This window comes from Manacus candei, unplaced genomic scaffold (assembly GCF_025592945.1).
Source record: "Manacus candei isolate 608988 ecotype Guabito, Panama unplaced genomic scaffold, ASM2559294v1 h1tg000028l, whole genome shotgun sequence".
Classification (NCBI taxonomy): Eukaryota; Metazoa; Chordata; class Aves; order Passeriformes; family Pipridae; genus Manacus; species Manacus candei.
This window is the reverse complement of record NW_026138076.1, coordinates 41,323,194-41,332,756: the sequence shown is the minus strand read 5'-3', so window position 1 is coordinate 41,332,756 and position 9,563 is coordinate 41,323,194. Positions and strand designations below refer to the sequence as shown.

At 44.2% G+C, this 9,563-nt stretch overlaps 1 protein-coding gene across 9 annotated transcripts in view; it reads right to left on the bottom strand.

The window, feature by feature from the left end:
* Positions 1 to 4,037: 4,037 nt before the first annotated feature.
* Positions 4,038 to 9,563, bottom strand: part of WDFY3 (WD repeat and FYVE domain containing 3) — a 167,008-nt gene continuing 161,482 nt past the window's right edge. For all 9 annotated transcript variants that reach the window (XM_051790880.1, XM_051790879.1, XM_051790885.1 and 6 more), the window contains 3 exons: positions 8,887 to 8,998; positions 8,262 to 8,459; positions 4,038 to 7,727 (listed from right to left, as the gene is read on the bottom strand). In XM_051790880.1, coding sequence (XP_051646840.1) covers positions 7,607 to 7,727; positions 8,262 to 8,459; positions 8,887 to 8,998 — 431 coding nt within the window. In that variant the 3' untranslated portion in view covers positions 4,038 to 7,606. The remainder of the gene's footprint in view (positions 7,728 to 8,261; positions 8,460 to 8,886; positions 8,999 to 9,563) is intronic.

The window sequence follows — 9,563 nt, the reverse complement described above, 5'->3', positions numbered from 1 at the left end:
GTTGTATCACTACAAATGGATTTTTCTACTTCCCCTGCACTGCAAACTACCAGAAAAGTTTCATCTTCTCAAGCTGTGTCATGACCATCCTGTTAAGCCCCCGGCCTCAGTCCCTGCCATAAAAAGCATGTGATAACCAAAGCTTTGCCTACAAAGACATTCTCCCAGTGATAACCAGTGCAAAGTACCTTCTGTCTCTGGGCTCTGCTGCATCAGGGCGACATGTTCTAACTTGCTATTTTTGTCTGCCTGGGCGGCTGTCACAGTGAGCAATGTCATCCTGTGACACAGCACGAAGAAACAAATTGGGCCTTCTCAGGAAAAGAATGTATTTTTGCTTCTGCATGAATCAAGACTTTTCTGTTGCACTTTAAGAAAATAAGAGCCAAGGGTTTTTACCTTATCTGCAGAAGTAGCCCTGAGATCACTAATATTTTTAATTAGTACAGATTTTTCCAGCTGGGCTCAAACCTATTTTATGCTCTCTCCCTTGAAATAAGCAGCCTTGACTTCACTGAAGTCTTAGCAGTTTCCTATAGCTGAGCCCCAGCCCTCCCTTTCAGGACCAAAGTGAGTATTTTTTTTTCACTGAGCTAATCTCAGGGTCTTTTTTGTTATCCTTTGTGGCCAATCCACATCTCAGCTCAGTTTGGAGCTGATCAGCTCTTAGATATCATGGTGGTATCGTCACTGCTCAGATGGGTGAATTTTGAGAGCTTGGGTAGCGCGTCGGGAAACCTGCTGGGCAGCTCTGCCCTTCCACAGCAGTTGGGAAATGGATCCCAGCTTACTCTGCAGTCGGAGTATTTGTCCTGTAACGAGTATCCCTGTGACCTGCTGCTTTGTCTGCAGGAGAGGAGAGCGGCTGGATCCCAGCAGCACCACGGTGGTTCCCACCCAGCTTCATCAAGATGGTGTGGGGAGAGTAGCCAAGCCTTAAGAGCGGCAATCTTTGCTGTCACAGGCAGAAGCTGGCCCCTGGGAAGGGCTGGAAGCTCTTCCTGGAGCTTGTGTCAACACCACCCCCTCGCAGCTCACCTGCACGGGGCGGGGGTCGTGGCTGATGGCACAGAGCTTTCGTCACTGCTGTTGGGCAAGAGCCTTGCCACACACATCCCCCATACCTCAGTATTTACAGCAGAAACTTACTCTTGCCCAGAGGTTGTCTCTGCTCTTGCACAGTTCTGCCCAGCAGAGCAGAGCAGGCTGCAGAGGCTGCAGACGCTGCAGACGCTGCAGTGGCACTGGGAGTGGGGAGGGAGCTGCCCCTGCTACTGGGAGGAAGTGCTGGCGGATCAGCCAAAGGCCCAGTTGGATTTGGGCTACCACTGGCCCTCAGCAGCCTGGGTTTACCTTTTACTTTTTTAACGTGGGTGTTACTTTTTTTTTTGGTCATTCCCCTCCATGACTTCACAGCTTTCCCTATTTGTTCCCACTTCAAAAAAAAACTTGTCACATCTCCTGCTGGCCTGCCCACCTCACAGCATGGAGGCCCTCGGCTGGGGCAGTGTGCCAGGGGCTGTGGCACACTCTTGAGCAGGCATGATTGTATTTAGGTTCATCGGTGGCCACGTTCAAGTTTTGGTCCTGTTTCTTGCCCTTTTTTGGGGCCAGCCACACACTATGCAGGGTCACTCAATTCCCTCAGGAACAGGGCAGGATTTGGCTCCCAGCACATCACTCCCACTTCTGTTCTTGCATACCCCATCCTCCCTGCGTGGTGTGGCACACTGACCTCACCAGTGAATAAAATCCACGTCCTGACGTGGAGATAGACGTGTCCCACTGCCAGCAATTCTTTAAAAACACAAATGCATTTTCTATAGCACAGAACACTTGAGCTTAGAAAAGCAGCTCCAGACCTCACCTTTCTGAACTGTCAGTGTTATTGCAACTGTCATGAAAATCAATTTGGTCACAGCAAATTGGCCACAAATTGGGTTTTACCTGCTAAATTGAAGGCCTGGCCCTGGGCAGTGCTTCTGCCTGGTGGGAGCTGTGGTAGAGCCAGAGTTAAAAAGGCTGGTGCACTAACCATGAGCTGCCCAATCACTCACCCACTGCCTTGTTTCACTCCAAAACTGGCTGCTGGACCAGCTGACGCCTGTTGGGATTTTACAGTTCCAACACCAACATTAGAGCTGCCACAAATTCCCAGAGCACCTTCTCCCAGACCCAGGTTTAGGGCAGGAAGCTCCCAAAAGGCTATGGCTTTCCTTTTGTTTGGACACAAAGGAGCCAAATGAACTCTCCCAACACCTGATTTGCAACTGGGACTCCAAGTTGCACTGTCTTAATGTTGACACTGAATTCTGCGCTCCACAGGGCAGGGGTGGGACTGCACTTTCCCAGTCAAAAGGTCCATCAGGACTGTGGCCCCTGCCCTATGCTTATTCCTGGCACCTCCACTCTCCATCATGCCTGGGGGATGCCAGTGCTTCCCATGCTTTGGCCATGCCTCTCAGTTTGTGGCTTCACAACCTGTTTGGGAAACAAAAAGGGCAATTTTTTTGTTGTTGTTTCACCAAGGCAGGCTCTCCAGAGGCCTGTGGAAGGGAGGTTTTGAACACGCCACAGACTGGCAGAGGCTGAGAAGAGTAGGTGCAGAGGTCCACATTGGGGTGCAGAGGGCAAGGACTGCAAAACTACCTCATGGGGCTGGATCACCTTCCCACAGCGGAGCCATGCCCTCCATCACATGACAAACTGTGGAGAGGAGGCACTGCCATGCACTCTGCAGGCAGGATGGGACACTGACAGCAAGTTCTCTGTGTCATTCAAAAGGCTGCACCAAGTTAAGCCCATGTTAAGTGCTTTAACATGGCACAGGCCAAAGAAGGTGGTCACATCATTTTTTCCCAGGGAAAATAAAGTTGAAATACTCCATATACTAAATGATCAGGCTGCACAGCCCAGCCTGGAGCTACTGTTAGTAAGGGTATCTCTCCCCAAAAAGAGTGGGAGGTGATGCCAGACCCCACAACCCACAGTCAGCATGGTTACCTGGCTCAGAATGCTTCGGTGAGGTTCATCCATGACCTGCTCCATGACAGCAGAATGCTGGGCTGCAGCTGTCAGCATCTGCAGCCACGCTGAGAATCACAGTAACTCCCCATAACTGTTAGAGAGAAAGCATTTTTTTCAGTGTATGGAAAGACTGAAAATGTGGAAATGCCTTGAACCTATGAAAAGGGGATGTTACCAATCCCATATAACCAAGACATGGCTTAGGAAGGGCCATGAAAATGGCTTCTATAACTACTGCTCAAGAGCACACCGAAGTATAACTAAAAAGACCCAAGAGTTCACAGAAGGAGTCCATGTGAAACACAGTACACACAGACAGTTAAGTTCATTGGTAGGTGTTCCTTTTTTTTTACACCTAAAGAAATCACCTGCTGTCAAATTCCAAGAATGCACTGTCAGGTCTGGTGCCCATCAGCCAAGGAACAGCTCCAAACGCATTAAAACCCAGTTTTTAGTTGGGAGATGAACTTGTGGCCACCAGTGCTGGCACTGCCAACATGAAACCTCACATTCTTTAGCATTACCAGCTTAGAAAAAGGTATAAAAATGGATTGAAGAATTAGAAAAATGCTTCAACATTTGGGGATCTTAGGCTGTTTCTTACCAGATAAGGTCAAGTTCTGCTCTAGTAGTTATTCTCTCCTTGAGGAAGATGATCTAAACTGGATTTTGATACAACCTCCTTTTTTCCACTGTTCTTATCCCAGTATGACATATAGTTATTCTGTCTGCTTTCTCTATATTGGCAGAGCCTATTCTTCTACACATCTTCAAATTCTTAATTCACACTCTACAGTGACACAAAGCAAAAAAGAATAAACTAAGACATTATTTCCAGCTGCATCATTATGGATGGCCATACCCACATTCAGAAAGCAAAACTGTAACAAGCAATACAAATTTACTCCTGGTGATAATACAGAAACATGTTACTCATTAGTTACCACTCCCGGGTTAAAAATGTTTATTCAGCTGCAAATGTTGCATCTTTCCAACAAATGCAAACCAGCTTTTTGGTGGTAAATAGCAGGTATTTATTTGAAATGAAAAAAAAAATACTTCAGTACCTGAACTATTGCATTTAATCATGTATTGTTGTAATTGTGTTACTCTACCTTTTTGCATTGGAGACAAATATACAATGAACATTCAGATATCACAGATTGCACACTAGATAGTAAATCGTCAGGCCTTTTACGTAACCACCAAAAAACAGATATTGGATTCTGCAATATAGTACAAAATTCCACACTCCAGTCTTAGCCAGTTATCTTCAATTTACTCCTGATGCTGTACAAATAAATGGCCATTTAACTAGGGCTTACAAGTTAATAACAGGACAAAAAAAATATACATTGCACTGACACAAAAAGTCAGCTGTGTTAATAGTCATGCAACAAGTAACCAAACTTGCTGAAATTAAAAATACTTTCTAAAAACAGTTTTAACTGCATAAGTATTTTATACACAGTTCATTTACTGAAACAAAAGGAGTCTTTAAATGATACAAAGCAAATATAAGTTTCTACCAATTTTATACATAAGAAAGTGCAAAATAACTTATCTAAAGTGTTTTGCTATTGAACTGATGAATGTTGGCTGGAGGCAGCCAACCCCCTCTCAAAAGCATGACATTACAGTTGCACACTACATACGAATGTTAAGAGTACATGGATAAGTTTACTACAAAGAACAAGGCAGGAGAAGACATGTGAGGTACTTGCAGAGAATATAGTCTACCAATGTTAGTGTACATGAGTATATTTTCGCTCAACAGATTTTTACATGGAAAACAAAGCAAGTATTTGCCTTAGAAGCTCGAATGAAATGGAAAAAAACCCCCACTCCCACGTGAACACAACAGTTGCCCACAGCACCAGCTGCCAGAGGAAATACGAGCAGGTGTGTTTTTTCCCTCCACCTCCAGCAAGAAAGAATGTGGTTTTTTGGAACAGCACAACTGAAGAATTAGGTAAGAGGGTTGTGCTGGTTTGTTTGCAAAATGTAAACTGGGACCTCTACACTAAGGAAACTGTAAAGAATAATGAATTTTTTTTTTTAGTACGCTGCCAAACATCAAAGGTGCACAACACCACCCGTGCTGGATGCAGTTGACCACCTACCTCTGCATTGATGGTCTGCTGCCCCCGTGAGCCTGCATTAGCACTACATGCCAACTGCTTGCTTTTAGTGTTAAGATTGTATCAGTGTTACTGCCATAACCTTGTTTTTATTAGGGTTTAATTATGTGGCTGTACAAGTTCCAGTCCACAGAAAAGAAGGCTTCCTTAAATTTGGGTTTGATTTGAAATCTGGAGGCAAGGGGAAGAAAAGCTCTGTGGACTCAAAGGCATTTAGGAGTTGTTGAAACAGCCTTTTGCTCAAACGGAAAACATTAAGGCCACTAGCCTGTCTTCTGAACTATGCTGGTTTTGCATCATTTTGGGAAGGGTGAAGGCAACGTTAGAGAGAACAGCTGAACACAGAAATTCCAGTGCTCTGCACGTGCTTACCAAGGACCTTTTCCTGTTTTTAGGGTCAAATCTGTAGGGTAGCCAGGCAGTGTGGCTACTTGACCATCACTCTTTGGATCCAAAATTTGGGTCAGCTAAGCTCAACAAACCTGCATTTACTCAACAGTGTGCAAGGGCTCTAGAGAAGCCTTTCTGTTCATTTGGGGACCTAGTACACATACCAAAACAGGAATATATCTCATTTTACAGACCAGCACATACATAATAAACAAAAAAGTATCAAAATACATATTTAACCTTCAGTGCATAAACATGTGATACCAGGGTAAATAGTAGGTGGTCAGAATTAACAAATTATTCACTGCTAAAAGTTCAAATCAAGAGAAGACAGGTGTGCCCCCACAGTGTCAAGGACCTTCTTGGAAGGAGCTCACACCAGCACAGAGGGCATTTTTGATGGTGTGATTCTGATAACAGCAACAGTTTTAATTATTTGCCATCCCAGGGCCAGAGTCTGCCCAACTCATTCCAAGTGAAGTTGTGAGCGATGGCACTCACTGAAGTAGTAACAGAGCAAACATGAGGCCACCTGTCTTCTGTTGGTCTGGGCCATATCCCTACTGCTATTTAGAAGAATCCATTGTGAATATACCTAGATCAGTCTGTCACCCATTTACAAAATATATACACATACGTTAAAAACCAAAACCAAACCGAACACCAGCCTGCCCGCTGCCCTCCCTCTCCACCCTCACCCAACCAAAAACCCACTGGTAAGACCTCATGCAGAAATTAAGTCCACGTCCATGGGCCTATGCAATGTACGTGTTCCAATCCCAGTGGATATCAGTGTCTCTACTTCATCCCACATGTAGTGCAAAATAAATGACATAGTAGTAAAAAAATATTGCAATTAAATTCATATTGGAACTTAAAAACCATAATGGAAATCTACTGCTGTCCTCAAGTTGATGCCATGTGCTGAAAGACAGAGAGGGCTCCGAGAAGCATTTCTGACATGACTAAATATGACCCTGTTTTAGAGCAATGCCTATTGTTCCAAAAGGCTTTTTTTGCAAACAAGCTACAGGACAACAGCGGTTAAGTTTTATGCACAAGGAATTCATTCTGTACCTATCTGCAAGCCAATTGCTATTGACTAAAGAAGGTAAAAGCTGGTTCTTGCACTGCATGAATCAGCTGCTAACGAACAGTAAGTAATTAATAAAACTGCAGCTCTGACATATGTATAAAAGAGGCCTTATTAAATATGAACAACACTGAGGTGGTAAATAGTTTGGTATAAAATGCAACACAAGTGTACAATTTAGTTCCTGGTTATCTTACAGTTAGAATAAAATACTCCAAATTCCTATTCTCAAAAATGTTTTGGTTTTTTTTTTTTTTTTTGAAAAAATCCATGTAATTCTATGAATAGCCTCACTTAAATTAAGATACTGTGGGCAACTGAAAGAACAAACATGCACAGACTGGATTTTTAACAGAAATACACATAATGCCTTCGAGTTTTCTGGTTTTTTTGTTTTTTTTTTTTAAACATTCGTATTTAAATTGATAGATGAGATAAAGATGTCACACAAAGTACAGTGGTTAATCTGAAGTCCCATGTAACAGGCAGTTAAGTTCATATTTAGATAAAAAGGCCATTATACCTATTTACAATATACACAGTTGCTTGCGAAGAAGGCAGATTTACAACTATCTTCTAAAAAGCCTTCCCCTCCCCCTCCCCCCGAATAAGATGACTAGCTCTACAAAAACAAGACAAGAAGGGGTGTTTAGGATAAGTGAGGATTTTCTCCATAGCCACGTCACATAGGTTTAGGGGTTGACAGTTCTGTTGGATTTGCGGTTACTAATCATGTCTTCCTGGGCCTTGCTCTTCATTTTGCTGTCAGCCTCGTTTACCTTCTGTCAACACAAACCAACTCAATGATCCCTTTTTACTTTTAGTGCTTAAAACGCAGTATAAACGTAAGTGTAAACAGACAATATTCTAATCCCTTCCGGTCACCGCACGGTGCTCTCACTAGTCCTTGGAGTGACAGCGGGGCTGGATGAGGGCTCCGTTTGCCGGGACTCCATCAATTTCTGGGCCCCTCCTCTGAACCCCGCTCGTGCTGCAGGTTGTAGAAGCAGTTCTGGCATACTCTGACTGGTGAGGAAATCTTCAGTCGTTTGATTTCAGATTGGAACCTGCTGCACCTGGAGAGAAAAAAATAAAGCATTGCTTAACACAGGTCCCCTCCATTTCCATGCGTTTTCTATCCAGCTGTGTAAACTGTCATCATGACTTCAAACACCAGAAAACTTCCAACCTTATCTTGACATGGAAATGCAATGCAACATGGCAGAAGCAGAATTTAACTCATATGATTGCCACAGAATCAGTGCAGTGACTCTGAGTGACAGTTAGAAACAGCTGTTGTCACCAGTTTAGACTCAACGTAGAGCTACAGAGATGAAACTAGAAATACCATCTCTGACCCAGTGGACCAGAAAGGTTCCACTCCAGTTCATGGATAAGAGGAACTCACATACAGCCTCCATGTCATACATATTCCTGTCTGAGGCTGCCTTCCAGTGGCTCCTAAATCAGCATCCTTACAGTCCTGCACACAGTTTAAGTCAGTCAAGGAAACCTCAATCTTTTGCCAGAGTTCCGTGGCATGCAACAGCTTTACCCAGCCTAAAATTCTGCATGGAAAAGAGCCCAAAGGAGACTGCTGGTTGGCTTACTTCTGGCAGAAGAGCTGTCCACAGTTCCTGCAATGGTGACGCCTCTCAGTGAGTGAGAACCGGACGGTGCAGCCCGAGCAGCTGTCTCCCCCCTCATCCTTCACCCAGTGGTCAGCTGCGGATCGACCCGGCTGATCGCTTACAGACCAGCTGAACACCCTGCCCCGGCCATCCCCAATAAGAATCCTGCTGTGATCCCTGCAAGAAAAAAGCAAAAGCATTCCTGTAACAACTCTGGCACAGTAACACGCAGGCACCGATGGCTGTTTGTACATGTCAGAGACAGTATGATGTTGAACTGTTGCATAGTAACTCACATGCCAATTAGCCTGGTCTGACTGAGAAATGGAGCTACAACACTATGTAACATAATACAGCTGAATAAATCTACTTATTTCACTGTTTTAATCTCAGTTCTTGAAGAAGGCTGCCCCAAACAGAAGAATCACAAAACAGCATTGTGCAAAGTGGTTGGTACCACTTGATCCCCGTACGGGCTATTCACCTAAGAGCTGGACTTGATGATCCTTGTGGGTCCCTTCCAACTCAGAATAGTCTGTGATTCTGACACTTCCTGCTGACAACACCCAAGAATGTTTTAAGCAATAGCTTGTGAGTTACTCACTTGGAGATGCCGAGTGCAGTGATTTCTGCTGGGTGTGCGTTGTCTTTGCGATCGAATGCCGTGTGCATAGTTAGTTTGCTTCTAAACACCAACTGGCGCTCCCATCTGTATCCTAGAAATGAGTGGGAAGGAGGAAGGGATAAAGCAAACTTGTTGGTTCTCATTTTTGTTCCCTCCTCCCCCAACACTTCTACATGCAACTCTGCAGAAAGAAAAAATGTCCTGCTGGAGATCACTCTCTATGGCTCAAGTTTCACTCAGGGAAAACAGAGTTCTCCACTGCTCTCCAATGCATGTATGCATGGAGAGGATACACAACAATGCACAAAGCATCCAGTTTCTCTGAGTCCACTTGGGAGTTGCAGAGAATGGGGACACAGTGAAGCCCTGTACCAAAGCTGGAAAGGACTGGCAGAGCCTCACTTTCTTTTTTTTTTAATTTATTTTAACCATTGCATTGTATTTTTCAAGTAAAGACTTAGATTTCCAACTGTCATTAATTTTCTTCATAAAAGGTCATATGATGCTGTGTTTTGGGTATGTGACTACAACAGTTTTGATGACATTCCAGTGCTTTGCCTATTTTACAGTAGTACTTGCAGAGTGTCTTTTTCCCCACTTTGCAGCCTATCCCCTCTCAGGAGTTTGGAGGTGTGCAGTAAGCTGGGAGGGGGCAC